This window comes from Epinephelus fuscoguttatus, linkage group LG18 (genome assembly GCF_011397635.1).
Source record: "Epinephelus fuscoguttatus linkage group LG18, E.fuscoguttatus.final_Chr_v1".
Taxonomy (NCBI): domain Eukaryota; kingdom Metazoa; phylum Chordata; class Actinopteri; order Perciformes; family Serranidae; genus Epinephelus; species Epinephelus fuscoguttatus.
Genome location: NC_064769.1, coordinates 35,359,031 through 35,379,620, shown reverse-complemented (window position 1 = coordinate 35,379,620; position 20,590 = coordinate 35,359,031). Strand labels below are relative to the sequence as shown.

The window sequence follows — 20,590 nt, the reverse complement described above, 5'->3', positions numbered from 1 at the left end:
AATGTCGAGATCATTCACAGACATGAAGAAATGTAAATACTTCTGTTTCACTCAACCTCTCTGTTTCTGTTTCTGTGGCGACGCTTTTTATCATGAAATATTTGCATGACCGTGTTGTTGACGATGCAGTGGCTTCCCAGCCAACATTTGTATGTGAGGCCCATGTGGGTTGTAAATGGACGTGAAAATGGGCCCTATGTGGGATTGTTCACAGGTTCCATAATGGCCCCATTCCAGTTGCCCACATGAGTGGGTTTACCCAATAAGGGCCCAGATAAGATGCCAATTTTGGGCCCATACCCACTTGGTACCCAGGTAGCCCTAGCATAACCTATGTGGAGCCCACTTGATTAAACCCAACCATGTGGGCAACTGGAATGGGGCCATTATGGAACCCATGGACAATCCCATATAGGGCCCTTTTTTTTTTTAGCCTATTTACTACCTACATGGGCCCCACATACAAATGTTGGCTGGGTTGCATGGTTCCATGAATGAGTGGAGTGTTGGCTTTTAACTGAGGAAATACAGTAGATACAGGAACAAGCAAACTCTGCAGGAGCGCTACAGCAATAACACTGTATATGTGAACACTGCAAGCAAGCGAGCCGTAGAAGTTCAGCAAAGTAGCCATCGCACGCTGCTCACGCATGCAGTGTGACCTGGGCCTTACAGTGCTCCTCCTCCTTATTTCACCCACCTGCAACCCATCTGCACGTCCCTGTCTGTGTAACAAGCAGAGTGCACGAGCATTGTGAAACCGCATAATACGTCTTTTAAATAGCAGGAAAATGACACAATGGCACAATCGCTTTCTGCTGCCTCAAAATAGCAAAATCCCTACAATTCGCCCGACCGCCACTCATTTTAAAACCTACACAGCCATGGGCACACAGATGTGCACAAAGATATTTACTACCTACACAACGTGGGCGCTCACTGTGGAAATGACAACTGCGTCAGTCTGAAACTAGCTGTAACAGTTGCTCTGCATTGTGCATCACTTTGCACCACGTGTAAAACAGGAACTTATGTTTTGTTTCTCAAAACAGAGCACAGGATTTAAGTGATAATTCTGGAGGTCTGCTGCAGAAAAAACATGCAATTCAATTTCAGCCGGACTTTAAAACAATCAGCGAGAATACTGTTTTATGTTGAAGCTAATACACTGTACAAAAGCTGATTCCAACACCAGTTATCTTACAAGTGTATACAGTACTGGATGCTTCCTTCAAGCAAATTTCTATTGGCTTTCAAAAGGATAAAAGAAGTGCATTTTTTAAAAAACATGCAGCTGCAGTCACACACGCGCACACACCCACAACATCAGATCAGTCCAGAGTGAGGAGGAGCATCTTCATCAGGGATTCTACTCATCGTCAGGGTCATCGCCGAGTTCAGATACAGTCTGTATTGCTTTGGCAGAGAGCACACTGAAAAGGATACGAAGCCAACTGTCCATCATGTTCATTAAATATTGACAAATGAATCTAAAAGTACTAATACCACACGTGGAAAATACTCCACTACAAGTAAAAGTTCTGCATTCAAAACCTTAAATGTATTTAACGTACTTAAAGTAAAAGTATTCACCATGCAGTCAGTGTTTTCCTTATTCTGTCTGATGTTTTTGGATTAATATTCCTGCTGCATTAATGTGTATGTGTCATTTTCCTGCTGTAGATGTTTCAGGTTGTGCTCATGTTAACTCCTTTATATACTGTTGGGTGGTTATATCTAAAGCAATGCATCATATTCTATAAGATCATCATATGTTTGTAGCGTGGCTGTCCTGTGAGAGCCATGCATCCCTAAAGTAAACTTTTCATGGTGTCAGAGAAACAGCTTTGTGACGATGCATTTTCCAGCTGATCCAAGAGGGATTTTAAAGAGTTTATTTAGCTTGAGAAGAAGGATGTTCTCAACACATAAAGGAGCTCTTCGTTCTTCAGTTTATCACAAACATTCAGCATCAAAACATCTGGAGATATGATGGTTTTCACTGGACAGGAAGGGGATCTAAAGTTGGGAATGTGAAAAGTAACTAAAGCTGTCAAACAAATTTAGTGTAGGGTTGTCAGTTTCGGTTAATTTTGCTTTCGATTGGCTGACACCCATTAACTAACTGGGTCATTTTTAAGAACAAAAGATGTAAAATACAAGAGGCCTTTGCTTTAGTCTGGTGCTCCACTGCTTCAGTGAGCTTTAGCGCTGCATTTCAAAGTGCTAACCATTTAGAGGTGGTGAAATTCAAATGTGTTGTGGTGAAAATGCTTTACTTATTATTTTATTTTCTTTGCTAATAGATGGGGGCATTAACGTGAAAACATGCCTACTGCCTACCCTCAGGTCTCCACTGTTTTTTAGTCGCTCTTCACTGCGCACCGCCCAGGTCAGGTGGGTGCTAACGCTAGCTAGCTAGTGGTGCTGCTGATTCAACAATTACCGCTGATAATGCCCATAGATTTATAATAATACCGAGATACTGGATAGCAAGGTGTTGCCGATTGATCCCATTGGCATTGTTCACCTGGTGTATACGCCAAAAACAGTTTCTAGCTCCTGGGTGAATAGGCGCAGTAGTGTTTCTGCTGCTGGCCCTGCCCGCAAGTTCCTGCCTGGCTCATAGACTTTACATTGTGATGACGTCACTGATTTTACAAATATAAAGAGTCACAATTAAGCTTCTTTGCAGCTCGAAGTGTCCTGTCAACAGTTTTACAGACACCTCTTTTATAATGGTAGTCTATGGGGAAAATTCTTTTTGGTACACAAGGGATTTTTGTCACAGCAAATCTGCAATGGCTGACTCTGTGCCCACCCTCCGGTCTACCCCAGGTAGCACCGCTTCATTTTGAACTGCCAAACCCCTTTTGCATTTTTAACTATGTTAGCACCACTAGCCGTGTTGACACTTCTAACGATGGTAACAGAGGTAACAGTGATAACATTGTCAACAATGCTAAAGGGGGTTTTACGGCTCAAAATTAAGCCGCATAATGTTACACACTGGAGCAAGCTGGGGGGGAGACCAGACGGTGGGCACGGTGTTTCCACGGAAACGCTGTTGGGTTGGGATGGTGTGACCAGCCGAAACTGCAGGAAAAGCAGCGCCACAAGCTAGCTAGCTCCTAACAGATCCTAACAGAGACATCCCCCTGCAGAGCGGGAGAGGCACCACCGTTTTAGACTTGCGCATGTGTGAGTACCAGACTCCCAGATGTACGGATGCTAAATACATATTTTAGATCGTTGTTGTAAAAACAACGTTAACCTTACGCTCACAAATGGTTGTTAATTATGCTATAATTTAAACAAAGAGCACATTTTCTCACAGCGGTCCTTCTAAAATGAGCAGTAGTTGAAGTTACTATATTCCATTATGATCGGGGGGTTGATACGCAGACTCTAGCTAGCATTAGCATAGCTAGCTAGTTGAAATGTTGCCTACTTCCACTACGGTGAAGTGATTGGCTGCATTAAAAACTAATACGTTTTTAACTGACAGGGGATTGTAAGCCTCTGATTGGCCACATTAAAAAATGATTGACAGATACCCCGCCCCCTTGAGCTCACGCATGCACACGTCTAAAATGGTGGCTCTGAAATTCACACGTGTGCACTCCGTCTCTGCATGATGATATTGGATCCAGGTTGTGCGCAGTGTAGTAAACTTAAGAGTAGCTAAATGTGCCTATCGACTGACGTGTAACCAGTCAAAAATATTCTTGGTGGTTAACCGATTAACGATTAACCACTGACATCCCTCAAGTGCAGTAAAAAGTATAATATTTACCTCTAAGATGAAGTGGAGTAGAAGTATAAAGTTGCATACAATAGAGATATTTAAGTAGCCTCAAATTTTATCTTAAGTACAGTACTTGAGTAAATGTACTTCGTTACATTCCACCACTGCCTCAAACACATGCACTGACTTCCTGCGTTATTTTTAGTTTCGAGGATGGAGAAGAAAAAAATCGCAGGTGGAGAAAAGATTAAAGGAGGTGTGGGGAGCAAACAGCTCAGCTCGTATCACATTCACACGACGAGTTTCCATCTTTCATGCAGCCTCTGCTGATTCTCTTGCTCTAGTTTTTCCTTGTTAAAGCCTCTGGCTATCACCTTAATGAGAGATTCCCAGAGAGAGGTGTAACACCCAGCACTTCACAGAGACTTGGGAATAACAGCTCCATCCGTCATAACGTACACGACAAAGTTACAGCTTTACATGGAAGAAGAAGCAGAAGGAAAACAATGAAGGGAATAGGCACAGAGAGGAAGGATGCTCACATTTTCCCTGATCTTGTGTTCTTTGAGTGCCCATTTTATCTCCGATAAAGGACACTTAGTGATATTTGTTCTCTTCCAGTAAGACCCTTAGGCAACCCTCCTCTACTCCCATGCACACACACTCACACAAAAACACATCATTTGTACTTTAAATTACTGAACACAGACCCTGTATCCTCTTGACTTCCGTTTCAAAATATAATCAAATCATTCTTCTTCAGAGTAATTGAATATACAATTACAGCGTATTCTTAAATAACATTAAAGATAATTGTTTCGGCCACTTGACTGTTGCTTTCTGAAATCTCCCTCTTTGTTGGTGCTGCTGTGACTCAGCCAACAGCATTCAGACAAACAAGGCGAAGAGACAATGGACGCAATTTCCTCCTAATGTACAAGTGTTTATGTCGATTCTGAAGAAGGTCAATCCCAGTCAAAAACAGAAAGAAAGAAATTGTTCAGATAAACTGTCTTTGTGTCCGCCAGCAGTTCAAAACACAACAACACTTTTCTTTCTAGAAGAATGTACCCTTAGTGTCCCTGCACAGTATCCTCTTGAAGGCCTTCCTGAAATCGTTGTTGAAGATGGTGTAAATGACCGGGTTGAGGCAGGAGTTGCAGTAGCCAATCCAAAAGAAGAACTTAAATAAGGGGTTTGGGATGCTGCAAGCCTCGGGGCACACCGCCTGAAGAGAGTAAGAGAAGAAGAAGGGGAACCAGCAGATCACAAACACTCCCATCACGACAGCCAACACGAAGGTGAACCTCTTCTCCCTGTTCACCATGGCTTTGCGGCGGGATGTGGGCGTCCCCTGAGTCTTAGGTGTCTCCTCAGGTACCAGTTTGGTGCCAGATGCTGTGGCCACCGTGTTTTTGTATCTGCACGCCAGGTTCAGCATTTGAACTTTGAACCCTTTATTTTGGGATGATCCCAAAGTTTGCTCGCCAGTCTTGTTCGTCTCATGTTTGCTGTGAACGCCATCCTCGCCCATTTCAGAGCCAGAGCTGGACGAGTTGTCGTGTTGTGCTTCCCCCCCTTTGTCAGGATGCGTCTGGGACTCTTTGTTAGGAACAGCTGAGAGGATTTGGCTGTCACGTTGGGGAATTGAGGGGGAGGAGGTGGATTTTTGGATCGGAGCTGCACTGGAATTAGCAGGGTGGTGCTGAGTGTCCTGGCTTGTGGTTTTCTGAGGCAGTTTTTGAAGTGATGACGGGGTGGAATCAGAGCCAGACATTTTGGTCAGGACTTTTTCTTGTTGGCCGGCCGGCGTACCTACTTGATCCCCGTTCTGTTGTGACTGCTCGGATAACTTCGCCGGAGGCTCATTAGTTCCCACATTGGCATTTCCTCCTGCTGCTGCTTTATGTTTCTGTCCAAGCGGGCAGCGTGTATGCTGCTTAGCGATCTGATAAATCCTCACATACACCAGGATCATTATCACACAGGGGGCGAAGAAAGAGCCAATGGTGGAGTAGAGAATATACCAGCGTTCGTTGTTTAGCTCACACACCTCTTCACCTCCCTCGCTCTTGTCCAGCGTGAGAAGAGGAGGGAAAGAGATGACAGCAGAGATCAGCCAGACTACGATAATGGCCGCCTTGATTCGTGTTGGAGTACGTTTGGCACCGTAGGACACGGGCCGAGAGATTGACAGGTAGCGATCCAGTGCGATAGCGCACAGGTGCACAATGGAGGAGGTGCAGAAGAGAACATCCAGCGCCAGGTAGATCTCACACCAAAGGGAGCTGAACGCCCAGTAGCCCTGCAGCTCGTTGGCCAACGAGAAGGGGATAATAAGGGTGGCCACTAAAATATCTGCTGCAGCCAGCGACACCAGGAAGAGGTTCTGAGCCCCCCTCAGGGATCGGGACGTAAGGACAGCGATGATGACCAGGATGTTGCCAACGATGGTGAGGATCATCATGAAGGTGATTGCGATGGCAAAAGCTGCGGTGGCTTGCGGGGTGTAAGGTGAGGTCCTGGCGGTGCTCCGGTTGCAGGGACGGGACCCGGAGACGAGGCTGATGTTCCTGTTGGGGAGACCGCCGAGCTCCGACAGGCAGGGGGCGTCTGGAGCAGCTGCCATGGTGGTGACGGGGGGAAACTTACAAAGTGAGAGACGGTGACAGGGTGTTTCTGTGGTGAACCATTGAGAAACTCGATTTTTTTTTCCAGTTAGAGGAGAGACTGAGGGGCCGGATGGTTGTCGGTCAAGGTGAAGCCATGTGATCTACAAGAGAGGGACACACATGACGGTCAAGATATGAGTATAATCCATGATGTTTGCATGTTGTATATATAGATAGACAGATAGATAGAGAGAGAGATAGAGAGATTTCTAGACTATAAGCAACAAAACATGATAAACACACAATACATACACAGTGGCAACTGGGTGGACAGTGAGAATTCCTAGTCGTCTGGTACTATAACGACACTCGTACTTAGTGTTTTCATGTCATGCAACTTCATACTTCTAGTTTAGAAGACACTAAACATTGTTAAAATTAAACAACAATGTTGCTTCTGAACTTTTCTGGTTTATCTAACACAAGACATCAGTTTATATACTGAACAAAAATTTAAAAGCGGTTGGATGTACTGCCAAATTCACGGAGATGACATTATAGACAGTTTATGGTAGTGAAGTGAATTTGTGTGCATTTTCTTTGCCAATGTTCTGAAAATTCGCTTTCAATTTGACTCTTGTTCTTCTGTAAGCCACTGGGTTTATGTCACATTCTGTACACTTAACATCTACTGCATCTGTACATTGTGGTGATCCCAAGCACCTTCTGTCCACCCCAGATTGCTCCCAGTGGTCAGTTGCTGGCCTGACCACCAGAGCCAATTTAAGCTCAGATAAGATGGATAACATAAAACTTTATTCATCCTGAGGGAAACTGTTGTTCAGCAGTTGCAATAAAGTTTGTGCAGTGAGCTGCATGGTAGCATTTGGTGTGTGAGTGCAAATTTTAAAGTGCCTTTGATAAAAGAACTATATGCTTTCCTGACCTGAATCAAGGTTTCTGAAAGCCAGTTCACATTATTGTGGATAATACGCTTTTGTGTGTATACTGAGGAATGAACAGTGTATCTGTGCTGCTGTCCGTTCAAATTTAATTGCCTTTATTGTGCAGCCAATCATTGTTTACGACTGCAGGAACTAAAAGATGGACAGTAAACTAAGAAGTTGGCATTTCACAAACTGAACACTGATAGAGACAACCAACAAACACGATGTATGCTTGGCGAAATATCAGCACCTTATGGAGGCCTTGAGAAGCGAGGTGAAGTTTATCTCCTACGTATGGGATGTAATTTTCTGCATAGGAGATAAACTTTTGGCTTTACTAGGCTGTTTTCAGAGTGAGAGAGAGCTGTGCAGAATGAAGCGCTTAGTTCATGATACAAAGGGCATTAAAAGTTTAACCTAATGCAGTGTAAACAAAAGGTTTTACCTTCTCACGTCCAAGCCACACTGCCTGTGTGAGCAGCATGTGTGCATTGTGGAACCTCTTTTTTTTTGTTTGTTTGTTTGTTTGTCTTTTTTTTCAGTGCCCGTGTAAACAGGTTTAAGCAGCCACACCACCTGCATGAGCAGCGTGGCTCACGCTCTGCACTGGTGCGAAATTCACCTATTGTTTCACTTATTGCAAAACTAGCCGATGAAAATGGTCTTTTTATTGACATCATACCACCTTATGCTCCAATTTCAACGCGTCTATCTATCCCAGATGTGACAAACACTCAAAATACTCAACACCTCCTGTTTCCATTTCAAAATAAAAGCCACCTGACAATGTTTCCGTGGTAAGAAACCCATTCTCGGAACCCATCGGCTGTATTCAGTGTCTGACTTCTGGCAGACAGCGATACAGCCTCTGGGGGCAGACCCCCGATTTTTTGGCATTCCGGTTTGATTTGGGCGGAGGAGGCGAATTTCCGTTTCCGACTTCCGTTTATATATAAGTAAATATGCTGAACCATTGCGATGGATTCAGAGTTTGCAGTGACAGCAATTATGTTTCGCCTCATTAGTTCACCGCACGGACCGTTTAACCTGGCAACAACTGCAGCCGGCTCAAACGTGATTGGTCAATAGCCTCACGTCGGTTTCTATTCACTCCGAATTTTGTCTGGATTCTGGTTCCAGTCTAGAGAGCGGATGCCGAATTCACCAAATTCACCAAAGTAAAACTTTAAATTCTGGTGCACCATCGATTTGGGGTGATGAGGGGTGTAAGAAAATCGATTAACTTAATGGCTTGGGGCTTTTCTTGTAAATTATATTCTTTAAATTAAAGTTTCACTGCATTTTTATTAGCTTGGTGCTTTTATTTTGACGGAACGACGCATCCATCAAATTCCGGATCCTGTCTCACTCGCCCTGGTTCCGGTTCCTTACCAAAACGGTCACTAACAGCCCCAGACTAATTGATCAATATCACGCGGACTACAAACAGCCTACAACTGGAAACCAGGGCTCTTCCGCTCTTCTTCCGGAGGCAAGATCTGCGGGGTTTGCCTACAGACTGTCTGTAGAGTCTGTATATAGAGACTATAAGAAACCCTCCTCTTGTTGGTGAGCAAGCATTACCAGTACAGCCAGCATGGTGGTTAGCATTGTTACCTCACAGCAAGAGGGTTCCTGGTTCAAACCCAGGGTGTGGGAGCCCTTCTGTGCAGAGTTTGCATGTTCTCCCTGTGTCAGCGTGGGTTTCCTCCAGGTGCTCCGGCTTCCTCCCACAGTCCAAAGACATGCAGGTTAACTGGTGACTCTAAATTGTCCGTAGGTGTGAATGTGAGTGTGAATGGTTGTCTGTCTCTATGTGTCAGCCCTGTGATAGTCTGGTGACCTGTCCAGGGTGTACCCCGCCCGATGTCAGCTGGGATAGGCTCCAGCCCCCCGTGATCCCTAACAGGATAAGCGGTTACAGAAAATGAATGAATTAATAAATTAATGATACACCACCATTATAAATCTCTGATTAACCCACCGCACGCATTTCAAATAGAAGTTTCAGCACCATGGAGAGCTGCTGCTTAAGTGGCAACCACCATGCCACGTAGAAGATAACATCCAGTGCATCGGTGATAGTATCTCACATGTAGGAGATTAACTTGGCCAATATTGCCTGTATTATCTCAAAGCTTCCGTTGCATCTACCAAAACGCAGTTTGAGTCTCTGAAACAGCAATCTACTGCTAACCACATTAGCATTGTAGCTAAGGTGGGACACACAGCACAGGACCTTTGCTTTGCTTCTGTAATGTGAAAACACCTTCAGGACAGAGGGTCCCATATACCATACACACTGTGAAGAAGAAGTTTGTGATTTGTCATATTTGGCTTTATACAGTAAATAAATCTCCTGTTTGCTTGTATTTTTAAATGTTATTTTTTGCAGAGTCAGGTCAGGCATGATGATGATGAGGATGATGAGGGTAGATGGAAGCAGAGAGACGGATTAAAGTATTTTTGTCAGGATCTTTTTAGTAAATAAGACGAGTCAGTGCAGGACTATATTGTTATATTTTCAGAAACCTACAGTTAATTTTAATGTGTTTTGTTTTTTTGAAGCTGCCACATTTGAGGCTTGTTGCCTTTTATTGCAACATTTTCCTTATTTAGGTTTTATGATCCTTTTCCATAATGAAATCATACTCTATATGTCCATTTCTGCAGCTCTTTCTGCTCATTGGTTGGTTTAATATTCCTTATTTGTGCAAGTCGTTTAGTCCAGTAAGATTATGTTGTTGTGGGGCACAAGCTGCCTGCGCCCATATATTCTTTACGCCAATTGTCCAAATTCAAACAGTAAATTTTCAGTGTTTACTCCATAAAACGAGCCCTCTCACAGGCAGACAGCCAGATATTTCCACAGTAAACATGCTGCTCAACAGAAGGGAATCAGTTATTTTCCTGAATCTCTGATGCAGACGTGAGTGTGTAGGAATAATCTCCAGCTGCAGCCTTAAAATAAATGTAAATTCTGACTTACAGGATTATGTGGAGCTTCACTTGAGCTGCGTCAGTGCGTCATTCCACGTGAAGAACTTTAAAAGTTTATTTTCGTGCACGGATTTGCAGAATACGGACGAAACTATCCGGTGGAGCTCCACTTTGTGTCCGGTGACAGAGGCAGAGAGTCCACCCTGGGTGCACTGATCTCCTCAGAAGCGCCGGGTCAGGACTGAAGACAGCAGAGCAGGGAAATATAAAATCCAGCTCTTTGTGTGGCGATAATGTTGGAAATAAATTCGACACTTTAAAGTTTTCTTTCAAAGTAAAACACAGGATTGTGGACACCCAGAATGAAAAGCTGATATATCCGTGTGCGGGGCTCCTCTCTACATCCCGGGTTGTGGTGTCAGTCCGGCCGCTGGAGACTCTGTGCTCTCACTGGGAGATGTGGAGGAACTGAAGCGGATGTTACCGGATAAACGACGACGCGCTTTTTACGCACAGCTTCTTCTTGTGGTGTCCAAAGTGTCCACGGACCGGCGGTGCGCTTCATGTCCACTCTGAGAGCTAAAGGTGAACCAGCGTGTGTGAGCGTCACATGTGGGGTGGATTTCACTTTCACTGACATGGGAAACGTTTCATCTGTCATTTTCATGTCGCTTGGCGCGTGTAAAGCGATTTATTTTACGCACGCAGCTTCTTACTATTGATTTTAATGATCAGCAGCCGCTGTTTTCATAATCCAGTGATTAAACAAGTCATTTTAAAAGCAAACATTCACGTTACAGCTTCTCAAATGTCAGGGTTTGCTTCTTTTCTTGGTCATGTTGACAGAAAACTGAATAATTTGGGGGTTTTGGTTGGTTGGATTATGAATAGATAAATAGATAAACAGATAGGCTAAATAAAAGAAAAGAAAAAACCGCGAGGAGTCATGTTGGACTCTGAAATTAAAATCTGTAATTTTCCACAGTGTTTTGACCTTTGAATACATTTTGCTGAAAAAAACATTTTTGAACAATTTAAAATGCACAAACTCCTAATTATGATGATAACATTTATTTATACAGCACATTGCAAAACATTTTTGCTTTAAAAAATATTGAATTGTTTATCGATTATCAAAATATTTAATATCACAAACAGAATACTCAAGAAAACTGAATATTTCTGTGATGTGGGACTGTTGGATGAAGAAAATAAGACATTTGAAGACGTCACATTGCACCCTGGAAAAGGTAGACTTTTATTTAGGCTATGTAGTATTTTCTGTCTTTTTATTGACTAGAGGTTCTTAAGTTAATGTTCACCCTTTGAAATATTTGGTCAGATAAGTACATTTTTGCAGTTCAACATGTCATTATCTGACTTACATCTACATTTTTTAAGTCATTATAATAGAATTATTTTAGGAATAATGCATGACTGGTAGTTTTGAAATTAACATTAAAAAATACATTGCTGCAAACACAATTTGGGGTTCTTTAAAAGTTGAGAGCTGGGTAAGATCAGGACTTTTGACCGTTCAGGACGCTGCATTAAAGATAACCAACAGATTTTATGACAATCAGACACATGGCCGTTCATTAACGTTGTAATTTCTTCCTTCTCCTTACTGTTGCTTCCTATTGGTCAACTGCAGGAACATTCTGGGGACATGCTGTTATAGTTAAAGGCGCCGTATGTAAGAATGTGGCCAAAACGGTTACTGCACTCAAATTCAAAATAAAGCGAGTCATGTCCGCCCCCCCTCCCCTACAGATTTGAGGCTGCTGGACAGCAGCACGCTGGAGACTGACGGCAAAAATAGAAGTCCTGCGTATCTGTTGTGGAGTGCCGCAGCTGAGACGGAGCCGGAACGCAGCACAGCCGCAGCCGCGGCTGTGCCGGAGCGCAGACACAACCAACACGCATCTGGTGGAAATTGGGGCTGATTTGTTTGCCCACAGACGGCTGCCGTGGCAGGGCCACGTCGTTGCGTCCTTGATCTTCAGTTTTCCAGCGGACCATTTGAGCAAGTCCGGCTTCTCTGCTGCTAACACTGCTGCCGGGATACAGCAGAGGAGGAGCTGGCTGCTAATGCTATGTACTGGGACACTGCTAATGCTGCTTGTCGCTGCTAACGTTTGCTTCTCAAAAAAATCAGTCGGGTCGATGACCCACCTGCACATGGGCTACAATGTATGATCGAAAATGAATAACAGTTGAAAGTATTTGAAATGTCCATCCCCGTCTAGCTATGATGCTAGTTAGCCAACTTTGGCTAAAGCTTACCTGTCGAGGAGAAGAGTAGCCACTTCGACATCCGATTTCAAATTCTTCTCCGCTTTCAACCGTCTCCACCGTTCAAAAGCATCTCCTATATAGACCCTCGCTTTGCCTCCAGTTTTGTCTTGGCGTTTTTGGGAATCATAACGAGGTCGTTTGGGTTTAGTCGCACCGTCAGCCATTGTAGCTCAGTCGTAACTGTAACTGATGCTGAGACTCTACTGACTGTGTGACTGGTAGATGGCGGTGGGTGGCGCAACAGGCCAAAACACAAATTCAAAACATAAACATGATTTGCAGACCACAAAAATGTTTTTTAAATGCGAATATTCTGGCTGTACTATTGTTGTCAGTGAGATCAGTATGTTATATGAACATTATTCCTTAGTCTCTGTGACATATTAGGAGGATTTGATGACTATTTGCTTTAGATTTCTTACATATAGTTCCTTTAAGTTAAAAAAGTCCACTGAGTTTGGTGATGTTTGAACAAACCCTTGTTGATATATGGCCAAATTTTGTGAAACGCCATTGTCCCTTGTTTGGAACTTGTGGCGCCCCCTATTGACTGATTTCAAAATAATTTAATACATGTGGTTCCTGGTTATTATTTAACATACCCTGCAAGTTTTGTAATGTTTCAACAATACATTTCTGATTTATAGTCTGATTTGTGTTATGCCACACCCATTTTTTGCATGTGTTGCGCCCCCTAGTGGTCAATTTAAATAAAACTATATGGATATTTTCCTGGTGCCTCTTCAGACATTGCTTGCAGAGTTTGTGATGATTGGCCACGCCCCCTCTAAAGTTCATTGGTCAAATCTTCAAAAAGCAATCAGATATCAATAACAGTTAAAGCATCTGTGATAAAATTCAGGAAAAAATCTGACATCATTCTGCTGGTTTTAGGTATATTGTCAAATATTTTGGTGACATTTGGTTAAAAATGAGATGAAATAAAAAATGTTGTGCAAACTGTACAAATTACAACAAAATATTGAATTTCATTGTGGACAAACCGTTAAACAATAATAATAATGAAACAGCACAAAAACAATAGGGTTTCAGCCCTTCAGGCTCGAACCCCTAAAAATCTTACGTACCCCCTGCAGTACTCCAAAGTACCCCTAGGAGTACTCATACCCCCATTTGAGACACACATGACTAAACCATTGATCTATTAATTGAAATAAAAATCCTGAAATCAATCAGTAATTTTTTTACAATACCGTAAAACTTCAATTAAAAGCCTTGTCCCATTTTAACGCCCAGACTCTTTTACTAGCCTGGTGTGGCTCCACATTCTGACAAATAAAGGCCAGTGTCAGTTAGAGGCCTGGTCTGGTTCAGTTGTCTTATAGAAGTTCTTCAGATGTTTAAAGCCTCAGTGTGTAAAAATGGTGAGCAACAGTGACATCAGCAGTCAAATTCTAGATTGCAGCGCTCACTCACTCACCCCTCCCGTCGGGTAAGTGACGGTGGCCTCGTAGGACAAAAAGCCTTGCGCAGACAGCAGAGTTTTTCGAGTTTTTCAGGAGTATCTAGCGACGAGGTGAATATTTATTTAGGAATCTAAACCATGTTACGATATGTTATAGCTTACCAGTGAGATACAGGTTATCTGTGAGATATATGTTAGGAGTGTTTTATTTCTAATTGTTTTGGTAACACGAGCAAACATTAGCACAGTAATGCTAAAATAACACGTGTTATGTGATAGTCACGGCACAGTGCGGCAAATATAGGTTGGTATGATTATAATATGTGCGTCTCCAGAGTGTTCTTCCACAGGACACAGGGAGATGAGGAAGAGGGAGAGGAGGAAGACCAGGGAGAGGAAGGGGGCGAGGTGGTAGAGGCGGTGCAGGAACGGCCAGGCGAAGAGGTGTGTCTCGGCTACCCAGAGGGAAGAGGAGGAGGAGAGGGTGGCAGCCTTCACAGCAGTGTGAGAGGAATCAACAGATTAGGCTGTAGGCTAGGCTAACCATTTAGCTGTAGCTCTGGGATAACGTTAGCCAAGGCTAGGATAACGTTAGCACGTAAACGTAGCCGTCACTTGAACTTAGACGAGAGGGAAAGTAGTTGCAAACATGAAGCCAAAATAATTTTAAAATATCAGATTGAATTACCTGTCTAGCAGAAAGCAGGCAACCTCCGCATCCCTTGTGAAATCCTTCTCCTTCAGGAGTTCTTTCCACCTGGAATAAGCAACGCTGATACTCACTCGCGTTTTGTCCCGTCCTCGCTTATCTGATCTTTTTTCTTTTATTTGGTGGCGTGGTTTCCCTCTTACGGGGCAAAACATGTGTGTGCTCCTCCATTTAAAGTGCGACAGAATCATAAAAGTACAAAGCAGGTTCACGCAGAAGCGCCCCGGATTGATCTTCACCTTAACGTCTCCAGTGACGGCAAGTTCTAGGTAAACGCAGATAATGAGAAAGCTTCCATTTGTATGTGAATTGCATTGCACTTTAGCAAATATATATTTATGACAGCAATAGTTGATATTTGCTAATAAACAACCACGTAAATTACACGTTGCAACTTTAAGACCAGGTTGCTGGCTACCTCAAATTATGTTGCCATACCTTGATTACCGTGTAAGTTATTCATATTCATTTTGTCCGTAAGGGTCCTCAGCTCAAAAGAATCAAAAGAGTATTGTTTTAACAGGATAAAGTGGTGTTGTGTCGGTGTGCCAGGTGCTGTAGCTCTCTCTCTGATGCTCTGTCTGTTGGAGCTAGATCAAATAAATGATTCATAATTGACCTAACCTTTTAAGAAACATGTGAAGCATGTGTGTAAAACCATAAAATTCAGGTATATTCAAAACCAGCTCCCCTTAGATGCTGCAAAAACACACATGCATTCAATTTTTTTTTCACATATTTCTCACTGCATTACAAGCTGGTCACAATCTGGAGAAGCAACACTTGCCCCGCTGCATCATGTTATCACCACTGTAACATCATTCAAACGCATGATCTACTGACCTTTGACAGCTGCGTGTGCTTTACTGATGCCAGTCTAGTGTACAAAGTGATTAAAGAGTTCACACAGCTACAGTTGGAACTCAGGACCAAGTGAGATCAGACAAATTTAAGATGAAATCATGGCTAAAATCAACCCAGTCATGTTCCCATCACACATGAACTCACACTTGACGCACAATTTCTGTACAAGTAATATTCGTATTGGTTAAAATAAACAATTTGATTGTTTTTCCCATCTTTGCTGAGCAACAGTTTTGTGTGACAATTAATAGCCCGGGTTATTAATTGAAGTTTAGCAGTGTGATCTCCTCGTTCATTATAACTCTAACGTCTCTGCTGCTTTAAAAATGTGAGTTAGCTCAACTTAGATTGAATAAGTTGGTTCAAAATCATCTTTAAAATACAAAAAAGAGGCAGATCAACCAGTGCATGCTGGGAAGTCTGCTCATACACTGATTATGCTTCTTTAAAAACTTAATGAGTTGAGTGAACTCTCAACAGTTCATTCACTCAACACATTAAAAGTCAGATGAACTTATTAGCTCGGCAGTGGCTTTGATTAACTAAAAAACTAGACATTTTTTGAGTTAACTTTAAAACTTTATGTTGATATTTATGTTTAGTTCATGACAAAAAATAGTTCCCTTGTGATAAACTTGTCTCTATCTCATCATCATGAATCACGAGCTGACTTCCAGAGCAGATAATGACCCCTGTCGTCTGTATTCCCAGGACACTGAGCCCAGAATCAATCCCTTCAGAGCCTGCTGGATAAATCTTCTTCCCTCTGGCTCTCGTCCCCGTCACAGCCTGCAGAAATCCTCCGTAACCTCACATCACATGAACTCACCTGCCCCGGTCTTCTCCATCATTTCCGTGTTTGTATTTCTAAGTTTGGCGCGTTTGACCAAATTATTTCCTTTAATTACCCTCTGCACACGCTGTAATTAAAAGACTATTAGTGGCTGTTTGTAATTCAGGTCCTTTATGATCTCTGGACTCGTTTGCTCTGTTTTAACGAAGCCAGCGTTGTGTTGAATATCTGATATAATGCCATGGAAATGTATGCATATCAGGAGCTGCTCTGTGGGCGGATTCCTGCAGGAGACACAGAGGATTAATGTTCTGGGAGCTGCTGCAGAGAATTGGGGGATTTTTTGTGACAGCTGATGATCATTTATGTACATCTGAATTCATCACAGCTGCTCAGTGGAAGCTTAAATTTTTCTTTGTGTCTGTGGTTGTTGCAGTTCAGCTGACAGCAGAGGAAAATCAGTGACCAATCAGCAGCTCATTTTCTCCCATTACACACACTTCTTTTAGCTAACTGTTGTGTTTTCGTTACCACAGAATGAACCGTATATATCTACATAGGGAGCAGGTCCTTGTCTGGAGATCTCAAAGTGCACTGCCAGGTTTCTACATCAGAAAACACAGATTTGTAACATTACACTGGTGGAATCCATACCTTTATCTCTCTAAATCCCTGAGTCTGTTTGTGTTGGAGAGGAGGAGACCACTGTGGATAATTCATCTCCCTGTAGAAACCTCCTGAACATCTGGGTCGTAACTTATCAGAGAAAAAAGGTGAACACATGTTAGCAGGCGATGGGCTAATGGCAGTCTGCAACATGCCAAACAGCATTGAACAAGCAGATTTTTTTAACACATGAAAGACCCCAATCATGTCCTCCATCATGAGTACCTACTTCTCCCCTCAGGCAGACCCTTCAGAGTCCCCCAGTGCAGCTTAGCCACTTTAAAAATTATTTTGTCCCGTTGCCCATTAAAGCCTTAATTGAGAAGCTAACTGCATCTTGTACATGTACTGTAGGTACTGAGTGTGTTAACAGCGACGGCTCTGTGTATGGACTGTTTAGATGTAGGAACTGTATGTATAACTGTATGTTCACACCAACAGCGACCAGAGCTTCCAAAACAGCGGAAGTCATTCATTTTCAATGAGAGCCTGGCAACCTGGTCGTCAGCCGCGCGTCTTCGGCAACCAAAGCGACCGGAGCGGTCTGGAGGGGAGTTAAAACTCGTTTAATGCTGACGTGCTTCGATGAAACGGTCCCAGAGAACAAGCCATGTAACTTTAGTTCCTACAGCACTCTTGTTCCGACAATGGATATTGAGAAGTTTATTACTGGCGTTCGCGCCCACTCAGTCCTTTATCATGTGTCGCTGTTTGCACCAAAATAAAAAGAAAGAGGCTTGGGACCGCATCGCGGAGGTAGCTGGTTGGTCTGGTGAGTTTTAAAGTGTGTAATGTTTGTAACAGAGGAGAGGATTGCAGGCTAATGTTGCGACGTAGCATGCAGGTCTTCCTAGCTATGAGCTTTTTGACTGGACAACAGCAAGCAGCAACTATTCAAGCCAGTAGTCCGCTTTGCAGCTCCTTTAAATTGACAAGCACGATCGAACGTTCAATGATTCACGTGATGAGCGATGAGAGCGACCAAAGCTGCCACAAATATTTTTGACAGTCGTGCTTCTTGGGTGACCGCGAGAGACTTTGCCTTTTTGGAAGCTTCTAGTCTAAATGTACAGTAACTCTTTTGTATCTTTTAATGTCAGGTACCACATGTATCCATGACAAATTGACTTCAGGACAATAAAGTCCATCTTATCTTATCTGAAACTACTTTACTCTGTGTTTTTACCGGTTTAAATCACCTGGTCTGTTTGATTGGGCCAACACATTCTCACTCTGACCTTGTCGCATATCAGCGTTTGGTCATAGACTTTCCACGTCCACATACGATGTCCAAGGTACCCTGGGTGTGTTGGTTGTTGACGTTCTGGGACACCGTGTCAACTTCTGCCTGTTACATACAGTCTCTTTCAAAGTAAACACACTGAGACAGAACACAAATTGACATTTTTATTTCCTTAATCAACAAATGCACCTGGTTGGGTTTAGGAAATAAGAACAGGATTTGGCTTTAAAATCTTACAGGATGCGAACACTGTCCTCCCTGGTGAAAGTCATGTCTGTTGTACCCATCCACCACCCCTCCCGCTCACCCTACTCAGACTTTCGCCGCCTTAACGTTTGTCCTTGTCCCGCCGTGTGTGTCCCTGACACTGCAGAGCGCTGTTAAACTATAGCGGTGACAGGTGACGTTAAGGGGCATCTTTTTTTATGGTGTCTGACGCCGCAAGTCACTGCCTATGCGTGAGATTTTGACAACTTTGGAGTGAGACCTGGTTGGTTTTGGAGAGGACAAGACCTCTGTGGATAATTTGGCTCCCAGAAAAACTTCCTCAGCGTCTGGATCTTAAGCTATCAGAGTAAACAGGTGAGCACACATTAGCAGGTGCTAGCGGCCTGTCTCCAACATGCCAAACAGCAGTAGAGAAAAACTAATTTGTAACTTGAAACTGCTTTATTCAGTGTTTTTACTGTTTTAAATCACCGGGTCTGTTTGTTCTGGAGAGATGGAGACCTCTGTGGATAATTCTGCTCCTGGTAAAAACCTCCTGGACAACAAACACTGAAGGAATTCTAACCAGGAGAAGTTTCAGCTGGTTGCAATCTGCAATCCTCACCACTAGGTGCCACTAAAACTCCTTAAATTTTACTCGGTGCTCCTTTAAAGCACAGAACTCATTTGTGCATTCATCAACATGTTTGTTCTTTGAATCCTCACATGCAAAATATTTGAGACAAACCTGGTTCGTATTTTCAGCTGCAATTCATCATCTTGAAATTTAGCTACAGCAGTTAAGATGTGCAACATTACTGCAACATGTCATGTTAAATTCACTCAAAATCCTCAAACAGTCTCACCACAGAGGCCAAAGCAGGGTTTTCCATGATGTACAACGTTACCTTACAGCTGCTTTGGATTCTTATCTTCAAAACACTGAGAGGCTTCAGGGATGAGGCTCTGACACATTTGACTGTCTTGATTTAAAGCTTGATAAAAGGTAAATGATGTTGGTGTCAGTGATAAGCTCTTTGTATTTATTTCCCTGTAACTCACGACCTCAATGTTTGAATGAGTGACGACTGTTCGCAGGATAAATAGACGGTCTGTTCCGGTCTAAGCAGATGTTCACAATGGAAAAGAGACAAAACAAAGTTTATTCAAAGCAGCTGATGTGCAGATTAAATATAGCTGATATGGAGTGTGCTGTGGTGCACAAAGGAAATGCAGGAGCTGCACATGCAGGTGGAAATACATTGTTGTTGGAGGTGAAACAGTTGCAGAAAGATCTTAGAAAAAAGGTACACCTTAAAGACAATTGGCTTCCTGTCTGTGAAGTATAACTGGCAGTTTGACGGACGTCTTACATGTTGCATTACCTTCTGTCATGGGCGGATTATGAGACAGTGGGTCCCTGGGCACAAACATGCAAAAGGTCCCACGATATAGGAGCAAGGCTCACAACATGCTGTGGTTTTGCCTCTCTTTGCTTTTGTTATGTGTCCCTTTGCAGTTCCTTTGCATCTCTTTGTGGTCATTTTAAATCTCTTCCTGGTCGGGAGGTGTTAAAGTAATACTTCACCCACACAGTGACCATTTGTTAACTAATATTGATGCAATGTTACCTTGAATTTGCGAAGATACCTCCCTCACATGCCTCAGTGGAAAACAATGAACATAATGATTTATAGATTGATTGGGGAGCACGTTTAACAGCAAATAGTCCATACATGGTCACTTCTGGCTCCAAAACACCAAGATGACGACAGCTGAAATGCAAAACTCAAGGCTTTAAAACAGGAGTCCACAAACCAATGGGTGGCATCACAGTTGCAACGTCCATTTTTTCATACAGTCTATGACTTTCACTAAAACCTTAGTATTGGGGTCTGACTGTGAAGATAGCACAGATACGTTTCACTTTCAGCTCAGTTCTAAATAATAAGGTTTCAGTCAAAATGTGTTTGAAGTACTGAGCATACAACTGGATAACTGAGACTTGAAGTAAAAATATTCACAGTAAATGTGTTTTTATTTGCCTCAGCGCCGGCAGTAGCCATGGCCCAAGGCTGTATGTATGTACGTCCATCCGTCTGTCCGTCCATTGTGAATGCGATATTTCAGGAATGCC

The 20,590-nt window shown here is 42.9% G+C and overlaps 1 protein-coding gene across 3 annotated transcripts; it reads right to left on the bottom strand.

Annotated features, from left to right (window-relative positions):
* Window positions 1-461: 461 nt before the first annotated feature.
* Window positions 462-16,449, bottom strand: LOC125905555 (alpha-2B adrenergic receptor-like). 3 transcript variants are annotated; one of them, XM_049603584.1, is made up of 2 exons: window positions 16,374-16,449; window positions 462-6,521 (listed from the first exon to the last, which is right to left on the bottom strand). In XM_049603584.1, the coding sequence occupies exon 2, from the start codon at window positions 6,375-6,377 to the stop codon at window positions 4,806-4,808; it is 1,572 nt and encodes a 523-aa protein (XP_049459541.1). In that variant the 5' UTR covers window positions 6,378-6,521; window positions 16,374-16,449; the 3' UTR covers window positions 462-4,805. The 3 variants fall into 3 exon arrangements, with proteins under 3 accessions (XP_049459541.1, XP_049459540.1, XP_049459539.1); XM_049603583.1 differs by lacking the exon at window positions 16,374-16,449 and adding an exon at window positions 10,297-10,686; XM_049603582.1 differs by lacking the exon at window positions 16,374-16,449 and adding an exon at window positions 7,753-7,823.
* Window positions 16,450-20,590: the final 4,141 nt, after the last annotated feature.